At 43.3% G+C, this 22274-nt stretch overlaps 1 protein-coding gene across 1 annotated transcript in view; it reads left to right on the top strand.

Annotated features, from left to right (window-relative positions):
- The window catches only part of MDGA2 (MAM domain containing glycosylphosphatidylinositol anchor 2), a 253219-nt gene that overhangs the window by 119879 nt on the left and 111066 nt on the right, over positions 1–22274 (top strand). Inside the window, 1 exon segment of the mRNA XM_037393857.1 lies at positions 2104–2397. Within this exon segment, the coding sequence (XP_037249754.1) occupies positions 2104–2397 (294 nt within the window).

The following is a 22274-nucleotide window of genomic DNA, read 5'->3' as shown; positions in this document are numbered from 1 at the left end:
GATCACAGGGCTGCTCTCATGCCTTTGTACCACCCTCCTTTCGCTGGGGTGGGTCACGTGTCCTGCAGCCCTTCCTCACCAGGGGCTTTTGGGCATCTTCGTGGGGGAGTTTTCCTCTGGTCTCCTTCCAAGCAATCCAGATCTCCTGGGCACTAGGCTGTGCTCAGGACTTGCTATGGCATAAGTTAAAAAGAAGAATGTTTCACTAATACTGGGAATGTTTTATTAAGCAGGTTTTCTCTTTTTTCTTGTTTCTTTTTTTCTCCACCCCACCCTCTTTTTTTTTTTAAATATAAAATAATTTTTCCTTTACTTTCCTGTAGAGAAAGTTATTTCCACTTTTGCGTGTCCCATCAGATTCAGAAGGAGCTATTAAAGCCTTCAAAACAGCTGACAGGTATTTTGGGACCTATGAAAGCCCCTGATTTAAACCCTGATTCCTAGCAGGCTTGTCAGGTCTGTAGACATGAGCTAGATCCCAGGGGAAAACTGGAACTGTTTCTCACCAGTACAAGTCTGTTCTTTCTGTCTCTGGGGGCCTGAAAATAGCCTTTGATTATTTTTTCCTGCGGACAGGAGTTATGGCACAGGCTGTATTTTGTCGGTGCTGGCATTCAGACAAAATAGTTGAGGGCAGGACAGCGTGGAGAGGTAACGCTCCTTGGAGGGACTGTTTTAAAACAGAAAGCATCTCTACATGATTCAGAACAGAAGACCCATAAGGCAGCTGAGTTTTCAGAAGGCATGGAAGGAAGGAGAGAGCAGGCAGTGTTTAAATCAGGCTTTTCCATACCTTCACCCACCGCACAGCAGCCCGTGCCCTCCTACGCAAGGGTCCACAGTGCTGAAGGCACCATGTGTGATGTGGAGATCACAGGCAGCTTCAGAAACGGTGCTTTTATCTGTGTTGTGCTAGGAGGGGAGTAAGAAATTGGCTATAAACCCAATATAGGTGTGATGAGGTGGGAATGATAATTGACATGGCAAAGCCATTCTTGTCAGTCTGGCGGAGCTTGCAGTGCTTTGTAATTATCCAGTGCTGTCATCTAAGGACTGAGGTAGAGGGGTTGCCTCTGATGGGACTGATGGTGGAAGCTCACTGGGATGCCCATCATGCAAACACCGATGCCTTTGCCAGGGCACCATGCCATTTCTGTCCTGATCAAACACCTTGCACAGCAGCGTCTCTTCCGTGGTGAGTGAGCTCTTCTCCTCACTGCCAAGGACTGGTGATTCAGAGCTGTGGCAGATAATTAGAAGAGGCACTGGGGGCAATTAGAAAGTCTCACTCTTGCAAGACTGCAGAGAGGAGGAGGGATGGGTCCTTGGGCATCGTCAGCTACTCCTGCTCCAAGGGGCTGTCTAACTGCAGCTGGAAACAGTTGTTCGCATATCCCTTCTGGATTTGTTAATGCAAATCTCTATAAAAAAATTCCACTTTGATAACCTCCTGTGGTAGAAAGACACCAACTGCATTTTGGTTTCAGGTCTTGAATTCTGAGCTGATTTCTGAATTGGCGTGATTCTTCCTCATTGTGTGGCCATTACGAGCTGGATAAAATCAGCAGCCAGTCTGCTATTAAAAAAAAAAAAAAAAGTTTTTAGTGCCAAACACCCATAAAGAGGAAAGCTGTAACTTGCAGTGATAAAGTGCGGGCTGCAACCAGTGGTCTGAATGCAGTGATGTACACTGGTACGGTGTGTTGGTGTGTCAGGGACACACAGGGAGGCAACTAAGTGTTGTAGTTGGGGCTGTTAAAACTTATTTTAATCGCTTCAAGCAGCTGAGGACCTGGTCTCCTAAGTACAGTAGCATTGCACGGTCATCCCTGGCAGTGCTCAAGTGCTAGATGGGGCTCAGAGCAACCTGGTCTAGTGGAAGGTGTCCCTGCTCATGGCAGGGGGGTGGGAACTAGGTGATCTTCAAGGTCCCTTCCAACTCAAACCATTCTCTGATTCTGTGATTCCAATATTTGTAGTCAATATGCATTGCTGTCTGTGTATAAATTACTTCTTGATATACAATTAGAACTGTAACAAGCAAGAAAGCCACCTGATGTCTATAATGCTAACTGTTGAATCATCTCTTTTTCTCCTTTGAAGTCCCTCCCAATTTGACTGTCCCTCAAGAAAAGTCACCGCTGGTCACCCGGGAAGGGGACACGATCGAGCTGCAGTGCCAGGTGACAGGGAAGCCCAAGCCCATCATTCTCTGGTCCCGAGCAGACAAGGAGGTCGCAATGCCAGATGGGGGAATGCAGACAGAGAGCTACGATGGGATCCTGAGGATAGTGAACGTGTCCAGGGAGATGACGGGAACCTACAGGTGCCAGACCAGCCAGTACAATGGGTTTAATGTGAAACCCAGAGAAGCTTTGGTACAGCTCATTGTACAGTGTAAGTAGACCATTATTTTCTTTCCGTGTGGTTTTGCTGAGAAAAAGAAGTTATTTCTCCCCTAAATACACAGCAGCAAGAGTTTTATGTTTGTTACATTTTTGGTGCTGTGTTGTTTTGCTCTGTAGTTCCTCAAGTCCATGATTTTAATGTGAATATGGAAGTAAAAATTACATAGGAGTCCCATTTATATATTTTTTTTTAAAAAAAGTGTGAGACAATCATTGTTTCCCAATGCACAGCTTCAAATTTCTTGACAAAGGAACAAGTGCAGGAGACAGGCGGGCATATTTCTATAAATGCAGATCTGATACTGATCTCATTTGTTGATACTGTGTAAAATGACAAAAAAACCCGAGAGAAAGCTGTTCGATCTTAGCTGATCTGCATGCAGATCTGCATAGCCTGCTCTGTCTCTGCAAACCAGCAGCACCAGGAGTGGGAAGGAAAACATAAGGGGAAATCAATTATTTTGGAACGGTCAGTGTTTATTATTGGAAAATAAAAAGTCTGGTTTGATACGGTTTATGGGGAATAATGAGCCATTCTTTGTTGCTGTGTATGATAAAGATGTTCACTAAGTGACTTTCATGTGTCTGTTGTATTGTTGGTACTTACTTTCACTTTTTAATAAACTGACTTGTGCAGCCCTCATTTATTCCAGTTTCAGATGCCCAAATACTATGGCAGATTTGCTTTCTAACAGCATTCTGTGCTCAGCACAACTGACCTCTTTTGGGGCCTCCAGGGATGAGATTCTGCAATATACATAGTTATTACTAATAATCAACTGATTTGTTTTTTCTGAGGTCTGTTGTATAACAAATTATTTATGCACTTGATTACATGTTGTGGTATCTGCAGTGCTTTCATCAGAGCTATTTACTGATGTGCTGGTACAGATTTTTATCAAAGCGTGCTCCTGTCCCAGCCAGCAGTCACGTGGATTAATGACACCAAGAGCCTCCTGAGAGAGAGCAGGCAAGCTGGAGCCTTCGCGCTTGGGTTTCTCCTGGTGGTGGGTTTGACTGCATTAGGACGGTTTTCTGAAGATTAGGACCGTATCTAGACTGGGAGTAGAGATGTCTCTGGCTCCCTCTCTAGAGATTGCAGAAAATTACTTGGATCTGAGATCATCCTCTGGAGAGGTCAGTCTTTCCCTACAGAGCATAAAAGGACCACGGGGGGATTAGTCTCTTCCTGATGCACTTTCAAAGCAGATGGATTTTAGTAGGGAAGACTGGCTCCTGTACAAATGGGCTGGACGAGCCTGCACAAGCTGCCTTAATTAAGAGCTGTGGGAGCACTGGGGAGCCTGTGCTGACACAAGAATTTTTACTCATGTCATTGGTACTAGGATCATGGTTATTCTGATGGTGGCTTTTGTGGGTATCATCACTTGGACTACTCCTGATGACACACAGTTTCTCTTAAGATCTTCTATAACAAGCCATCATCATTATAGGTGTTTAATTTTAGCTGCGCAGAAAAGGTGATTTGCAGAAGGTAAATGTCATGAGAAGGTCGAATATGAAAGACATAGAAGGGCAGAATATAGGATACATGCAAGAAGCCCCAAGTCTGTCCGGCAAAATGGACATGTCACCAGGGCACAGGTAATTGTCAGGGCTGATAGAGCTGGTGGAACTGTGTCCTGGGCCCTCACAGCTTGAACGGTGTGAGAGGAGAGGGGTGGGTGCTGGGGAAAATGCAGAGAGCAGCAACAAAAAGACATTGTGGGGGTTTTCAGTTGCTGCAGTTTATCGGGTGTGTGCACAGAGGCTGGATGTGGTATATTTTGGCTGCCATGGTTTTGCTGGAACGTGTCTTTGCCATCTATTGCAAGTATTTAAAATGCAAGAAAAGATTACTCAATATCATTGTATATTAAAGAAAATCAAGGTTGTGAAAACTTGCAGTGATGCTTCCCAGCCTGTTGCTCTTGGGACATTGTCGGACATCTTGGGAGGACAGCAGCAGCATGGCTGGTAGAAATGGTTGACTAAGACTAGTTCCTCTGAGAGCAACAGTGATGAGTGAGAAAGGTGACAAGGTGCAAGATTTTTGGGTAGCCTGGACACAAGAGTGGCCTGTGTGGTGACTGCAGGCCTTGATGATCTTGAATGGCAGAGAGGAAACGTGAATAATAAACTCAGTAAGTGCTGATTTGCAGAGTCCCCTGTCAACAAGTATCACTCTGCAAACAGTGGAGCAATGGTCCTCATGAATAGGAACGTGGCTTCTTTCCCCTTTTCTATCACTGATTTGTTGTGAGAAGTAGAAAAGATTTTATTTTCTGTCCACTTGGATCCTCCATCTTAGCCATTTAGCTTATATTCTCTTTTTTGATCAGTGTACATCATCTTTTCCATATGTCTGTGCAGAATCCAGCATGGTTATAACATCCTGGTGTGGCTTGGTTGTGATGATGTGTGGAGGATGGACACATGCATGATTGACGTGTGGATGCTGGAGGCTTCTTCAAGTCATTCAGTGCATGTACAAGTACACATGTGGAGGGTATTCCTGGTAAAGCAAGAGGCTCAGCGGGAAAGCTCTGGAGGTAAATCCACTCCAGTAACTGCAAACAAACAGCAAACCCACAAAGTAATGGCTGAGGCAAGCTGGTCGTCCCAACCCCTGTGTCAAGAATTTCTCATCTCAGCTCCTGGGAGCTTTATGAGCTCAGAGGAGCCCTGTTTCGTGTGGTTTTAGGTAATAAAATAAAACCCCATTTTCAGCCTTTTATGGTTTTCTTGGGTTTGGGGTTTTTTCAATCCTCAGAAGCTCAGTTCACTGGGGGATACTGGAAGAACAAGTACTCAGAAGCACTCTTGACATGGCTCTGTATAACAGCTGTGATATGTCCTACATTTTGCCATTTTGCACTGGAAGAATTTATTTCAAGTCTTTCACATCATAGAAACTCTTCTATTTACCCAGTGAGCTCTGCATTGTTTATCCTGGTCTCTGTGTCAAAGTTTTTAAGCAGATGCTGTTATTTTCTTCAGCAGGGAGGTAATCATGCGTTTCGTGTTAGAGGAGGGGATGGGTTGAGCCTGGGTCTTGGGGAATGCTTCGCAGGATGTGGATGAGGACTTCCCACCAGCTGCACTTCTTCAGGACCTGAGCCAGTCCTCAGTGGACCCAGCGGGATGACTCCTGCTGAATTCCAAAGGCTGGTGGATGCATTGCTTGGATTGCTATTATTTTACAATATTTTGTTTGCGGAAAAAAAAACCAAACCCACCCTCTGTTTCTATGTATTTTTAGAGCTGCATTATCTGCAGCATTTCACATATTCTGAAAGAGATTAGAAGCAGCTGGAAAACAGTTATAATAAGCAGAAGTGTAACAGGTACTTACAGGAGATTTTTCTTTAATCTGTTCTTGTTTAAATTTCTACTCACTTTATTCCGACCCTAGCAAGTGACAATTTGGAGATGACTGGACAAAGCAGATATTATGCAATGCTTTGATTATTTTTCTTGTGGGAGGAAAGTATGTGTGTTCACAGCAACTTCAGTATCATTTCCATAACTAGCATAGCATTCATTCAGTTGTCATAAAAATCTGTTCTTTTCAGTAATTTTGTAATATTTATTTTAAATGCTTCTATCAGCTATAAACAGGGAAAGATACTTAATGAAACATTTATATAACAACTCATTGATTTAACTCTGTATATGGTGTGTGGTATATCACCAGGTATGTTCGTGGACATTGGTAGGTGGGTTCTCTGGGGTGCCGGAAGAGTTTCTGCTTGTGAGAGTAGTACTTTCTGTCTCACCGAAGTGGTGTGTTACTCTGTTTTGCTCCACAGAGCAAATCTTTCAGTGGAACTACTGCTCTAGGTCATACCTGCTGGCTCAAACTGAGGAAAAATTAAAGATAAATTCAAATATAAAGTTGTTTTTTTTTTTTAATATGGCCCACTCTCAGTTCATCTGATGATTTTTAACAGAGTTTTTCTTTCCCTCTGCCATCGCTTTAACCCCATGCTCAGTGATGTGAGGATCCCAGGCTGTGAATTCTCTAGGAAAGTGGCTGGTTTCTGTGCTTTGTCACAGTTTGGCCTCAAGTTGTGGTTTAAGATATTTGATTTTACCTGTGTACCATCACATTCTGAAAACTGTAATAGGAAAATGAAAATGTGTGATGGGAAACCAAAGGCAGTTTGTAAAAGAAAACTCATCTCTCCTAGCCCTGGTCTGTTGGCCAAGACATGGTCAGTGTGCTTTTCAGTACACTTTGAGCCATGCAAACCTTGTAATGTCCTGAAGTGATTGCTCAACAGTAGAATAGAGCAAAGAAGATCCTTGTTTTGAGGTCTAATTGAATAGGTCTTAGGAATTTAACTGAAATTTTATCCATCTGAATGTTAGGTATCTGTGCTCCCTGTGTGGCTATGGAGAGCGAAGCATCAACAGAAAGCAGCAGAGCCTGTCAGAAGGAAAGTGTCTGGGATGTTTTCCTTTGTCCCAGTTCCCTACCTGTAAAATAGAGACAACAGTTCCTACCCTAGAGGTTTTGGAGATGAGATTCTGAGGATGCTGCAGTAATGAAAGACATGCAATATCTGATTTGATCAATACACCTCATATCCTTTGGTTATTGCTGTTATTATCCTGAAGTGTTTTCTCTTAGGTGTGTTGGCACTCGTCACAAGCTATGAGCTTTATGGACTTTGATCTTTATTGTTTGGCAGATTTTGTGAGCGCTGCTAGCTTTTCTCTGAGAGATTAATTAGGATCATGGAAATACAGCACCAACAGCAACAAGAGCCAAACATTTCGGTGGGACTTGTCGCTGTTGTTACTGTGGTGTCCAGCTCCTGTGGGAGATTGGAGAAGACCTCCGGGTGAAGAACAAGAGTAAAAGGCCACTCAGTTCCTTTGTTGCTCTTCTTTTCCTTTCCCTGCAGAATGAAAGAAGGAGAAAACTAATTGTGATGCTAGGGACAGAGCTGAGGGAGGTCTGTCATCAAAGGTGACATCAGCATCAGCCTGGTCTGTGAAGTCCTGCTGGTGCCAGCAGAGATAGCATTTGGAGAGCAGAGATCTTCCCAGGACTCATGGCTGTTATCTTGGGGTCTCAGCCCTGGAGAGGAGCAGGCTGCACCAAACAGCCTGGTTTGCTATGCAGCCAGCTCCCCTTTGCAGGGACTTTCTGCCTGATTTTTACCCAAGACCAGGCTCTTTTGAATGTGCTCTCATCTATAGTACGGTCAACACGTGAGCCCTTCAGAGAATGGCATTTATCCTGTATCCTCCTTACAGATTTTGGGGAGCTTTTTGCATGGGGAAGGCCATCTTCTGGGTCCAGGGGGATCCCTTCAGCAGGTTTAAATGACAGGAGCAGTCTACTGGGAAGGCTGGGCTAACCGTGCAAAACCAGCCTTGCAAAGCAGCAGTGTCAGTGTTTAACTAGTTCGTCTCCCAAGTGTGGTTTGCTGCATGCCTGCGAGTGGGAAGGGGATGCTGAGTAGGGCAGAGGAGGCACCTATGTGACTGTCAGAGACCTGTGCTGGCTCACGGTGACTCAAAGCGCTTGTGCAACGGTGCTGTTGATATTGTTGGTTTGGTGCCGCAATCCACACTGCTCATTTCCTCCAAAACTGGTGCTCAAAGATCAAAGGTGCTGGTCCAGATGGAGCCCCAGCTCCTTCTGAAGCTTGTGCCTGCCCTTGGGGGCCCATCAGAAGCCCTACTGGCCATGAACCCTCCTGCCGTGAGCCCAGGAAGGTCTCTAGGATGTGGCTTCCTTGCTCCAAGTTGAGAGGGTGGCATCTGAAAAGGAAGGACGGTCCCAGACATGCTCCTAAAGGTGGCTTGTCCCAATTCAGTTCCAGAAGGGCACTGAGACAGAAAGTGGAAAGTGGGAATTACGTGCCATGACAGTGCTCAGAGCCCAGCACCCGCTTGGAGTGCTGGCAAATTTGGCTAAATAAAAGTTAAAAAAATCTAATAAATAAACACCTGCTGTTGGCAGACAGAATTCAATCCAGTAATAATTTAAATGCACCAGTTTTATTGCTGGAAGAGAATGCTCGGGAAATAAAAATGCCGTCAGGTACAATATAATCAAATGTTTACATCGTGTACCTTATCAAGTGATGATAGCAGGAAGGACAGAATCATTTTTCACAGTGGACATTGCTGCGTGTTGGGCTTGCGTTTTATATGCTCCAGTTTTACTTTGGTGCTACATAAAATACTGTTTATAATATAAAGTGTTTTCCAAATGCATTGGTCTCCAAGTACTTGTAAAGCCTCTTAAAACATCAAAGATATTTCATGGTAACCTGGTTGGCAGAGCAGTTGGCCGCATTGTGGTGCTCTGAATTTTCCTTTCAGGTTGAGTCCCAGTTTATGTATGTCATTCCTATTCGGTAATAAATTCTAAACAACTAATGAAATCACACTGAAGGGGAACGTTCTTCAGGGATTATATTTGAAATGGAACAGAGCTAATTAGTAAGAAATATGAGGCTGAATTACAATCTCAGGTGTATCATTGCAAATCTGGAGTGTATCAGTGGGGCATAAATTAGTTGTTCGGGTTTTACATTGGCAGGAGAGTTCAGAACTGGGTCCACTTTGCTTTAGATGATGACGTTATTTGCAGGTGAGGACGGTAAAAAATAATCTTTTATGCTTTCGACAGGCAATTTGGCAGCTCAGAAAAATTGCTGTATCTATCCTGTGACTGTCTAAATATGTGCCTGATGAAATATTTATATGTAAATATTGTATAAATAATGAAAATAATGAAATAAAAGGTAGTTGCAGAAGACAGGAATGAAGAGTTCTCCGTCCAAAGTAGAACTAGAATTAATGAGCTTAAAACTCATGGAGATTTAGGAAAGTAATTATGAGAAACTTTGTAACAGGTGGGGTGGTTAATCCCTGCAGTAATGTGCGAGGAGATTTACAGATGCCGGTCCGTGGATGGGGATTTTTTTGAAGCTGGGTGGACAAAACCCTTCAAGGAGTGGGGGTGGGGACCAGGATCGCTGCTCTAGTTTGGAGATGGTCACAGTGACTTTCAGCTCCGGACAAATGTGTCCTATAATTCCCATGGCCGTGACAACAGCTCATTCCTTGGGAAGAATTTTGCACTCCCCGTTTTTCATTCATACTGCTGGGCAGAGCTGGGCGAGTTAAAGTTACTGTTTTATGAGTGGGGATCAGCAGTGAGAGTAAAACTCCCAGAGAGTGAAACCTTCTAGATTTTCAAATCTGCTTATAAGATTTTAACTACGAGAATTCATTAAAGAGGGAATCTCCATAGGTGAGAAGAGTAATTGAAGGGGGAAAATGTCTTTATTTTCAAATAATCATTGAAATCTGTTTTTAGGAGGGTTGAAATGATAAAGGAAATCAGTATTTACATTTTACATCCATATGATTTACAACACAGTTACAGTTTTTTCTCTTTTTTTATGATTGAAGATTTGAGTGGAAGAAGCTGGTGAGTATTCAGGACAAGTGTTGCATAACCCGACACATTCCCAGACAGTTTGGCTTATTACTTTATGAACACCTTCCTCCTCTATAGGTAGGATTTGTGTTTGATTTTGGCTCTTTGTGGTGGGAGAGAGGGCAGGCTAAAAGAGGGTTAGAACTGGGCCATGCTGTTTTTATATGTGTGCCATTTTTCATGTCTTTTTGGAGTATGGGAATTAATAAATGATCTTAACTGCAAAACTTCAAAATAGATGTTGCTCCCAGCTGCCTTCATCATTTTGGTTTGCTTTCTGAAGTTGCTTTCTCCATCCTGGTGTGTTGTGTCAGAGGAACCCCAAATCCCTGGGGTGCAAGTTTTTCCCAGGGTTGCTGCCATGTGGCACGGGTACATGCTGCCTGCCTGACCCTAAAGATTCAGCCAGCCCTATGGTTGATATGTATTTGGCCACTCCAGGTATTGATATCACCACCCTTGTGTTTAACCAATGGGTTGTTCCCAGCTCCTTAGTTCTTAGAGTAGAAATTTTCCAGAAAACTCTTTTAGTGCTTTTATGTTTTAAAACAATGGTCAAAATCTCTTCTACAAAACCCTCAGTGAAAGCTGATAGAGAAATATTTCAGTGTAGTGCATGAGCAATTACGGTTTTCTGTGTAATTTATCTGAACAGAGCAAGGGATGAAAAATTTATGGAAATAATTGATGGCTTGATCAGCAAAGCAAAATTCTGTGAGCTTTTTCACATTTAGCAAGGTCAAAGGCAATGTGTGTCAAGTGACCTGGAGAGGTAATGAATATGCAAACACTGGCAACATGGAAAATTGTAAATGAAATGAGATAATTTGAATTTTTTTTCTTATTTAATGTTAAAACTCTAGTCACTGCGAGATCCTCCTGAGATGTTTCTTTTTCTTGCTAGAACTTCCAAAAGACAGCATAGCAGCAAGTACCCCAGAACCTGAAGCATAAACACAGATGTTATTAGAAAAAAATGAATTATTCATGGCGGTTTATTTTTGACAATTAGTCGTGTAGAAGATAGTCTTACACTACAGAGCAGTTCACAGCAGGGTCTGAGGGCAAGACCAAAGACAGTCTTCTAGACAAAAAGGTTTTTGTTTTTTTAAGAAGTGAGAACTAGAGGAGGAATGGGAGTAGAGGTAAATGTTTGCATCTCTGTATTTTAAATATGAAGAATTAGAATAGGGTGTCTTTGAATGCTCTGCTTCTCCTGGAGATGGCATCAAGGATCTGAGTAAGTCAAACCAATAATCTTGGGAGAACACCACGTTTTAATACGTCAGTATTTCTTTCAGGTTTGTTCACAGAACTTTGCTCTCTCCTACCCATGGTAGCTTTTTGCTGACGCTGGCATATCGGTGCTTCCAGCTGTTTCAAGTTAGCTCCAGGAAGCTAGGCCATCCCCTTGAAACTCAAGATACAGAGGATCAGACTGAAGCAAAGAGCATCTGTGCTCTGTTAAAAATCTTCGGTGCACATAAACAACAGGTTGAAATGTGGTAGAGTTTGGGTTTGTTCCATGATGCAAGGAGAAAACTGCCCCCCCCTGCCCAGAGCACATGGATGCTCTGATCCTGAATGCCACCAAGCTGGACAAGAAGCCTCCAGTACCAATGTAACCCTCTGAAAGTCAGGAAGGTCTTGTACGTGCATCTCTCCCCTGTTGTACAGCGAGTGAGACCAGCACCTTCCCACAATGTTTCACTCTGCTTCTTCCCAACACGGGTTTTAGGTTGCGATAAATAGCCTTTGGTTGATGCCTTTTCTGATAGTTTTATGACTAATGCAGGCGGGTGGAAAGGTTTTGGAAACTTGTGGGGAATTGGATGGAGGCAGCACCACAGAAGCTGTGGAGGAGAGTGTCTGCAAACACTGCTAAATAAGCTCCCTGGCCTTTTGCAGATTTGGTATCCCTGAAGGTCTGGGACACCAAGGGACTTCCGTCTGACTCATGCTTAGGGCTTTTTGGGGGTTAGGATGAGGAGTTTCCAGGGTCACAGCGATGCCCCCTCCCACTTCAAGTGCTGCAGAGCTGCAACAGCTCGTGCTGCTCTTGGTTGTATGACACTAATGTCATGATTTCTAGGAGGTTACACTGGCGTGGGAGCCTTCTTCCTAATCTGTAGCAGTGAGGGGAGGGGAGGTACTGGGGAGATATGGTGTTAGTCCCTTCACTTGCCAACAGGCAACTCCTCCTCCTGACGGTGCTGTTCTTGTAGAGGGACCTTGTCAGAGGTAACACAAGGGGAGGAAAAGCTGGTAGGACCCATGTTCATTAGCATGTCAGCTTGCACAGCTGCAAGATATGTGGCAGCTCCTGGCAGAAACCAGAAAAACCTGGTTGTTTCCTGGAAGGGGTTTCATGGGCTTTTGAGAGTGGATGGGGATGTCTGCATGGACAGTGGCATGTCCATGGAGCTTTATTTCCTACATATGGTATCTTCAAGAGCAAAGGTTTTCTTCTGGTTTTCTATTGTATGTTAAGCCATGTTTGATTTTATAGGAAGTGTGCTGTGATATGATAGCAGGGCCTGTAGTGACAGGGGCAAGGGGGAACGGCTTTAAGCTGAAAGAGGGGAGATGTAGATGAGATATGAGGAAGAAATTGTTCCCCGTGAGGGCGGCGAGGCGCTGGTCCAGGCTGCCCAGAGCAGCTGTGGGTGCCCCATCCCTGGCAGTGCCCAAGGCCAGGCTGGATGGGGCTGGGAGCAGCCTGGGCTGGGGGCGGGGGGGGGTGTCCCTGCCCAGGGCAGGGGGGTGGGACTGGGTGGTCTTTAAGGTCCCTTTCAAACCATTCTGGGATTCTATAAAAGACAGACCAGCTTTGCAATTAATAACTAGTTAAGAGATAGCGATCAGAGGGCAAATGTACACAGTGAGACTCTTTACTGGGGCTTGTGATGTTCAGTTAAATCTCCGGAAATTATTGTGAGAAGGTAAATAGCAGGATAAGAGGGAATGAAGGTAAACAGCAGAATAAGAAGGAATATCCCAGTTAGGGAAAACAAAGAAACAAACAAACCAAAACAAACCAAAAAAACGCACAAAGGTCAGCAAACATCACAGAGGAACTCCAGCAGCTCTGCTGGAGAGGGCTGACAGTGGCTCTGGAGCTCTGAAAGCGGTGGCTGGGGAGGGTGTTCTGAGGTGCTGTGGCCACGGCCAGCCTGAGCAGGGAAATGCCCTTCTTGTAGGACAAGAACTGAGAGTAGCGAGGTCAACAACCAACCAACTCATGGAAGGATGAATTGGAATGATTAAGTTGGCCATTTGTCTATTTTTTTGCCATTGGCCATTTTAACTGACGAAGGTGCTAAGTAAATACATTTCTTTTTTGTTGTCTTATATTACTTAGGAGACTTATTCCCATAATTACAAAACCAGGCATTTTAATGAAAACTATGGTTGTGAAGTGAAGCATTAAAACTTTTAAGATTATTTGGATTGGCATAGGCACATAACTAATCCTGTCCGTGAATGCTGCTGTGTTACATCATGTACTTGGTTACATGCTTATTTATTTCGCTCTATAAATCACTGTCTTCCTGTTTAACTTGCAAATGCTGAACTTTGTGGCTATAAGCACCTCATAAAATAGAGTCTTTTAAGGCAGCATTCATATTTAAAGAAAGGTTGCCAGTTTCTCTGCACTCCCTCATGGCAGATTTTATTTATTTTTGTAAAAAATTCTTTATCTATTTTTATCTGCTTACTTATATTCTTTATTTATTTATTAACTTTATTTTTTTATATTATTGTAATTTTTATTTATTATTCAGGCATATTGTCCACTGCTGTTAGCATGAAGTTTTGCAGATGATTTTACTTGTAGGCAAAAAAATGGTGTCAGCAGGCACATTCCTTTCACTCAGCAGCAGGAATGGAATTAGACCTTGATTGTGCTGGTACATAATCAGGTTTTTCTAATGGAGCTAGTCCAGAAGATGCTGGGCTCATTACAGCCATCGCTGCGATGCTGTGAAAGCTAGGAGGATCTTCTGTCGCTGCAGAGAAGCGATCTTTTTTTTGTAGAACCTCATTCTTTGGGTCACTCCCATCAGACTGGAAAAAATCGTGTTGGCCATGTTGCATGAGATCCTCTCGTACTCTTCTCCTCCCAGCAGGGAAATCACATTATGAGTTAAATCACTGAAGGCAATAGGAGTCTTGCCAGCAGCATCAGCAGAGGAAGGGTTTCAAAGAGCACAGGACATGTAGGTTGGATATCTGTGTCAACGTCTTGGTAGGGTATGGGTTTTACCCTCCTGCTCCCTGCACATTGCCTTGCTGTCCAGCTCCACTACCTGCTGGGGAGCATCATTCTGCTTGGTGCTCAGTCATGCCTGTTGTTATCAAGCAGCAATACTGCACACCGCTCTGACCTCAATTTCTTGCTGTGGGGACCACAGCCATCTGCTGCGGAGGGTCTTTGCGGGCCGGTGACAGCGTTAGTAAGCTGCATAAGTGGCTTTCTTGAGGAAAGTTTATGATAGAAAATACCACGTAACAGGATTTCTCACGCCCTCTTCCTTATACTCAGAAGCTTTCCTTGTAATGAAAGGGAAATTTCACACCTTTCATTTATTATTTGGTCTGTAAATAAAATTCTGGAGAATAAACAAAGAGAAGGCATATCCTACATTTTTATTAAAGGAAATGTTATTTCTATGTAGTTCAGGCCCTTGAAAATATATTCAAGCCGTTCGCAATTGATACATATTTCTCACTTTTCCAGGCTCCTTTGTAGTTACCATGCCCATTAATACGTATTCTTATCAATAAAGCCATTATTATCCCTGTTTTAATCGACTGTTTCCCTCAAGGTGTAGCGGCTTATTCAGATTTATTTTATCATTCAGATTTATTATCGGTACAATTTCTCCTTTTTACTCTGTTTGTAACAAGTAATAGACTGTATCTATCCTCATTTCCCTGATTGTGGCAGGACTGGCTTGCAAACAGAGGGGGAGGGGCACAAGAGATGCCCGCTCCTCGTTAGCATGAAACAACAGGGGACTGACCTCAGCAACGAGGGATGGTTATTTTTCCTCTTGGAGGTCCCAGTTTGCACTGGAAAGGCCAACAGATGCAGTTTCTTCTGTAACTCGTTTTGTAAGGGTAATTACGATGTGTTCTGGATTGCAGCATAAAATCATGCCAAGCACTTTCATCGGTCAAGAAGCCCGTTATTTACTGAATTATCTCATTAGATGTGTGGTCCCTGCATTGTCTTTGGTACCCTCAACACACACTATTGTACTTTGAGAGCTATGGAGGAAAAACATAGGCATCGCTACGAATCTCCTCCATTGAAATCTTTGGTGGTACAAAAAGAGAGGCAGTTGGGTTTTATTATCCTTTTACAGCTAAGCTCTGTAGCTCTAAACCTGGAAAACCAGACGTCTCGCTGTAGTGGAGGGAGTTGAAATTGTAAAGCTATATTACCAGAAAAGACAATCTTCTCCATGTGTGCATGCATAGGGCTTTCTGAAATTGCCAGTGTCACGGCTGTGGTGCACTGGTGGAAGCTGCCCTAAAACAGCCCTGCAAGGCATCGGTGGAAACTACTAATGTTCTTCACCTTCCACATGCCCTCTGTCTAGCCCTGCAGCTCTTTATCATTCACACACCCACGTGGAACTGTTTAGGCCCCTTCCTCTTCGTCCAAGCCTCAGTGGGTATGGAGAGCAGTTGTTCCTCTTTTGGTGGCTCCTTGCCTAGTTAGACTGTTGTCTTGCCAGCCTTCGGATTTCTGTACGATGTAAATGGTCCCATTTCCTGCAATTTTGCCTTATACGCCAAGTTGCTTAGATGTGATCACTGCTTCTACTTTCATCCATGCTCCCTGAGGTTGGCCACCATCCTCCTCAAGTGCAGCTCCAAGGCTGGGCACAGCTGTGCCCTGTTCTGGCTGTGGCTGCTGGGCAGAGGAGATGTGCAGCGGTGGAATGTAGTCCCATTCCTCCATCGCAGACTGATGCACAGCAGCATGACACTGCTCATTCCTGTTCAGCTGTGATCTGCTGTGCAGCCAAGGTGTTGTTTTGCAGACCCCCTTCCCACCTGATGGTTCTCCCTGCTGTCTTTATCCAGCTTTTTTTTCTTTGTCCAAGTAACTGGCTTGGATAGAGCTGGACCCCAGGGCTTTGGACCTGGCCAAAGGTCAGGGACCTCTGGCAAGGGCTGTGTCAGCATGGCTGTCTGAGGAGTTTTACACCACCCTGTGCTCAAGTTTTCCCACCATACCAGGCCACAATTGTGTGGCTAGCTTATGGCAATGTCAGGGCAAACGGCACCAGACACCTGGCTCAGGTGAAGGTGCAGGATATCATCGATTTCTCCCCAGCCACCTGTCTCTGTTACACTCTCAAAGAAGGAAATCAGATTATTTTGACATGATTTGCTGTTGACAAATCCCTAGTGACAGTGACTCATTTTAGTTTTAACTTCCAAGCGCTCACAAATTATTGGAGTGTTTGTTGCAGAATGTTTCTGGGAACTGGAGTTAAGGAGCTCTCCAGCTCCTCCTCCCACCCCACCCCACTCCCGTTTTCAAGGTAGGCACTGAGTTTGTCACTGGATCACTTTCGTGTCCCTCACTGTTTCCCCACCAGTTTTCTCTACAGATTTCAGTGGTTAGTTTAGGTCAATGCTTGTCCAGCCCCTGCACTGTGAATATGTGTGTACTCTTTACATTCTTATAAGCTCATTTCTTCCTACAGGTGTGAATTATTTTTAACACCTGAGGAAGGTCAGCTCTTTTAGAAAATCCTACTGCACCAAAGCAATGAAAGAGCTTGCCTCTTCTGTGCCAAATATTATTTGTGTGGTGTGGCTTTAAAACTGGGCAAAAACGTATCATCTTTCCGATTAACTGCAAAGAAATTGCTGGTATTTTATAGTGCCACCAGGGAAAATAGAGTAACCACAAGTCGTTCACATGTGCTACGTATGTTTTTGTTCATACCCTTTGTGCAGACCTAGGTTGGCTTTTTGCTCTCCAGGTAGAGGTCAGAGCCTCTGATTTACACTCTTCTGTTTTTCTTCTCGAAAAAGATAGTTGACTGCAATGTCAGTGTCAATTCACTTGCAAGTCCTCTCTGTCCTATTCACCACCTCTGCCTCAGCCTGATTTGAAGTGGTCCTAGCTTTTTTGTCTTTAATCACATAGAAATTAAAATTCATTCCAGGCTTTCATGGAGCCTGGAAGGCTCCAAATTTGTGACTCCTCAGGCACTGACTCTTAAACAACCATGTCATCAGGTCTTGACGTTCCAGTTCCTGGAGGTGCTAATCATGGAAGTTCCCACCATCTCCCTCCGTGGTTCCATCTCTCCTTTTTGTTAGGCTCCTTGCAGGGTTGTAGTGCCCAAGTGTGAAGTTCAGCCCATGCATGTGCCCAGTTAGCTGTGCTTTTTGCCACTTCAGTCTTTAGCATCTGACTGCCTGAGCTGGGAATTCTGAACCAAAGTGTTGTGTTAGAGCTTGAAGTCCACACTACAGTTTGCCAACTCATTTCTTTTCCTGATTACTCATGTCACAAGCCTTTTTGAAGCAAGCTACTGATTTTATTCACAGTTATCTTGTATGCTTTTGCTGTGTTTTGAGTACCAAAGCTCAAGATGAAAAAAGCCGCACTGGTGAGTTTTATTTTTTGTATATTTACTGTTTTCAGCTTCGTTAGGGGAGCAAACTGTCTCTTGTCTGTAATAGATTAGAGGTGAAAGAAGACAAAAAGACCTTATAATAAGCTCAGATAACCACAGAGGCCTCCTATAGTTTGGACATATCTAATTTTAAATTTGTCCCTGAATTTCTTTAGTGTGGCCATCATTTAGTGCATCCACAATTGTACTCACATTTTATTTGGACCAAAAGATTTATCTCTCAAAAGAACGAAGGGAAATAAATCTTGGCTTGAATAAACATCCTATTTCATTTAATATCACCAGCCTAGAATGAGTTTATTTTAAGTCCTTGTCTACTATACTGGTATATAACTTTAAGATACAAAAGCTGTGTCTCCTAGTAGTGAACATGGAGATAGCTCCAGTGATTTTTGTATTTTGTTCATATAAGCCAGAAGGGAATTTTGTCCCAGAGGTCAACAGTTGAATTAATATTTGCCTGGGAGAAAATTAATTCAAATCTTTGCTGGACTTCTGACTCGGATGCTAATTAGTCCAGGTGTTATCAGGTCTGTGACTCTCTTTAAAGTATTATCTGGCTTGCTAATTTCTGATCTCATGACCTCGGACGGGGCAGCCCATTTGCTGTCAGTTCGACATTTGACCACACTGAATTTGTTGGTCAAAACAAATGAAGAAGTTGAACCAGTAACAAAAACAGCCTGGTCTTCTCTTGGCTGTGCTTTTTGTCACAAGGTCACGTCAGTGACGAGAAGAAAAGTTCTAGAAAGATTGTTGACCCTTGCAGTGATTCTTCTGGATACACCTAGTAATAATTACTGGACCATACAGAGCTATAAGCCCATGAGCCTTTAATACTAATATTCTTAGCATCTCGTCGAGGCACTCGGTCTAACCCATGAGAGTTTGATCCTGGATCAAAACATCAATGTGATGCAGTGTGTAGGTGGCATGTAGACGTGCTGATGGTGAAAAGGCAAACTAGAATAGGAACACTGATGTTAAATGATCTACAGAAACAAATGAGAAACATCTCCCCTGGGTTGTGCGATCTGTGCCAGGTTGGATACTCACACAGAACAGATCGGTACATATCCAGCCATATTTCACTAATCAACTAATCACATTCCTTCACAGGAGCTCATACAGCTTTGTTACAAAAATTGGTAATTAGCAGCTTATTCCTCTTAGACGTATTATGCAGGGTGATTGCTGTGAACCATCTCAAAACTTTGTGCCCCTTCAGATATCGCTTAGTCTGGGACCAGTCCCTCAGAAAGCCTTCTTGAAAAGAATTTGATAGTTGCATTTTTTTTTCTTTTGCAAAAGGAGAAATTTAGCAGTTTATGCCTACTTATAAGGGCGACCTTGATTTTCTTTGCAAATCAAGAAGCGTTTCTGAGAGAAAAAAAATCCTTGTCTGATATATAATCAGTGCCTGTCAGACTGAAATTCAGCAACGTATACTTGCTGATTGCTTGTAGCTAAAAAACACTCCCAGTTCCCAACTCCCTCAGCTAGCTCCGTGTGCTGATATGTATATGTTGTTATTGCACGTGTATGTACAGTAGTATCATCTTCATCACTTGACATACATGAGGACATACCTGCATGCACTCCCATGGGTGCTGTGCCACACGGCATGATTTGCATGCTGAGCATGTATAGGGAGACTGAGGTTGCAGGTTTGAAGTTACAGCTTAATCTTGCTGGACGAGGCTTGTTCTGTGGGGAGGAGAGTGTGTTCGCTGCTCTTTGCTGTGTTTGCTGTGGGGGAGCAAGCAACCTTTTCAAGCCAGCATCCACTTTCTGTACATACCGCATCTCCATCCAGTTTCTGATTAATCTGTGGAAGTATTCTGTACTTCAGGTGTCCAAAGACAGTATTTCCCCATTAGTTGCAGCTACATTAGGATTTTTCCAAGTGTGTTGTCACTGGCATTATTGGAAAGAGGAGAATTGTGGCCTGACTGATCTTTCTAATTCTGGTATACAGTTTTTAGTGAGTTATTACTAGTGATGGAGAGCTAAAAAGCTCAAGCACACATGTTGTATTAAAATAGGTGGTGGTACAGAATACAGAGGCTTTATTTGTTTCTTCATTTCAAAATCATTGCAGAAGCCACATTGGGCACCAGAGAATTGACACAGAAAAGAAGGTAAGAAAGTGCAAGAGAAACAGGGTTCATTACTTCTGCTCTTCATGCAGTGACTTGCTTCATCAGGGGATTATTTTTAGGCTTATGTTGAGTTCTCATGGGGTGTGGAGGAGCTTAGCCCTTCTATTGTAATGCAAAAGTGCTGACTTTATGGTGGTGGTGGTGCTGTGCCTCCCTGTTTCCATTGTGTAGCCTCGAATAATTGTGTTTCAACTGAAATTCCTCTGAATTTTAGTTATTAGAGTTCTTAGGTGGGCTGGCTGCCAATCCGGTAGTAGGACTTAAAGTATGATTGGAAGGGATTCGCACCACAAGTGGGACTACGGCTGCTTTAAGACAGCTTTGGCTCATGGAAACAGTTTATAGAGGAGGTTCAGGAAAGTAAGTTATGTCAGATGTTCAAAAGTGCTGGGATGAGGAAAGAGTGCCCAGGGTCTGCTTTGGAGTTGGGCCTTGCATAGGGTAAGAAAACATGGGACTCAAAGGGTCTTCATTTCTGCACATACTGGATTGGTGGAAGAAGCATCCAGATAACAAGGGTGAGATATAGCTCAGAATCACCTAAGCATGTCTGAAAATAAGTCAATACTTGGAAATGTTCTTCAGTGTTGGATGGCACTGTCTCAAGAAGAAAAAATAGGATGAATGACGTAAGTAAGAATGTGAAAGGAGAAATTACCAGAGTAAGACTCATGAAGCGTTACTTTTGAGTTAAATTTTGCTTGGATGAGGCATTCGGGGTGTCCATATTTTCACAAGAGCTGATTCAGGTCTCATGTCCTGCCGCGAAGTTTCCTAACTAGTGTTTGAGTCAGATGCAGTGAATGGCACAGATAGTCCCTGTATTAGAGATGAAGTAAAATAAATACAATCCAAGCAATAACAGGCCTGATCTCAAGCTTCTGCAAAACTGTCAAAGGAAAACGTAACTTCAGTGAAGAAGTTAAAGTAGCATTGACTGTAATGTTGGCTTGACAAAGATCAATAATATAAGAAGAACTGGTCATTTTAGACTGATAACTTTGAGGCAAGGGAGATGCAGAATATCCATTCATATTAACTCTACAAAACGGTGTTTTAAATGTATTTTGGTAGAAACAGTGAGTTTAGGTGTACCTAACAAGTGACTGAAAGGTCTGGCTCAGGGAGATGCAGCAACAGATGGTTTTTGAAAGAGAAATGATACTCTGAAAGGAGGAGTTCCTCAAAAAGCAGTCCTGGGGACAGTTATGGTTAGTCTCTTGGTGATGGCACAACATATAGGCATGTTTTGATGGAAGCTGCTGATGCCATATCGTAAGGTCCACATGCCCCAGGGCAGTTCCAGTTACTCACTGAAGTCGTGGGGTAGCCAGAAGCAACTTTACGCTATTCCTGCACTTTGTCCAGGCTTTTACTTCTGATTCTCAAAAGTAAAATTAATCAAAGCCTAGCAGCAGACAGATGCTGAGCCTCCATCATTCTGCTTGAACAGAAAACTCTGTGGGCAGTATTGCTCATGTAGAGGGAGGCAGAGTTCTCGTACAGAAAGGACCTCGGTGATTTCACAAATGCAAAGGTTGAAATGAAAGCTGCTGTTCTTTGGAGACCAAGGCGAATGTACTTCTTATGTGGGTTGGTTGTTAGTGTTTGGAACAGATGTAGAGAAGGGTCTGCTTGACTGCAGTAGTTGGTCTGGGGATCACTGAGGCATGGCTGGAAGGAAAGCCTGATCCTGTGGTGCACCAGCAGGCGTATGTTATGCCCAGTGCAGACAAGTATCCCTCTAAGCTGCTCTGTACGGCAGCATTGAGACGTCCTTGGTGCGTTTGAGTACATGTTCTTGACGGCTGGACACAAAACAGAACACGTGCAAGGCAGGGTTTGATATTACAGGAGGAGACCATAGTAATTTGCCATGTTTCGTCTTCCTGAGGAAAGACTAGGAGATCAGTTTGTACTCTGAATGTACACCATGGGGCTGATAGAAGGAAAATAACACTTCAGAGCTCTAAAAGCTTAAAGCATTGATGTGGGAATACGTAGATACAAACTGGCCATAAATACATGCAGATTTTTAATTATGATAGCAGTGAGATTTATGGGGTGGTTTGTAACCTAGTTGACTACAGTAGCCGGCCAGTGGCTCGGTCACACAGTGTATTCTTCAAACTTATGTTCTTGTGATCCTGTGGGCAGGACCTATTTTAGAGGAGAAGCTTGTGAAACACTTGTAAATAAGACAAGATTTTACAGTTGGAAATGCTGCAAGAAACTGGGAGTTTTCTACAGAAATGGTCAAATGATCAAAATATCAAAGATGTGGTTCCTCCCTGTGTCTGCAGGTGTGCAACATGTCTGCAAAATCCATATAAAACGCTGGTCCCTTCCTGGGAAGCTGTTATACTTCTAATTCCAGTGGTGGAGAATCAAATGCTGTGGGCTAACCTCATGTCTCAATTGATTAGTAAGGTTTGTTTGTAGTATTTGAGTAAGATGAAGATGTGTGATAAAAGTCCATTCTTATCTTACGATCAAGAAAGGTTATGCTAGCCAAGAGGTTTTGAGAAAAGTATCCTAAGGCACATGTTGTGATGTAATT

Source organism: Falco rusticolus, chromosome 7 (genome assembly GCF_015220075.1).
Source record: "Falco rusticolus isolate bFalRus1 chromosome 7, bFalRus1.pri, whole genome shotgun sequence".
In the NCBI taxonomy this organism is placed as follows: Eukaryota; Metazoa; Chordata; class Aves; order Falconiformes; family Falconidae; genus Falco; species Falco rusticolus.
This window is presented reverse-complemented; position numbering and strand designations above follow the sequence as displayed.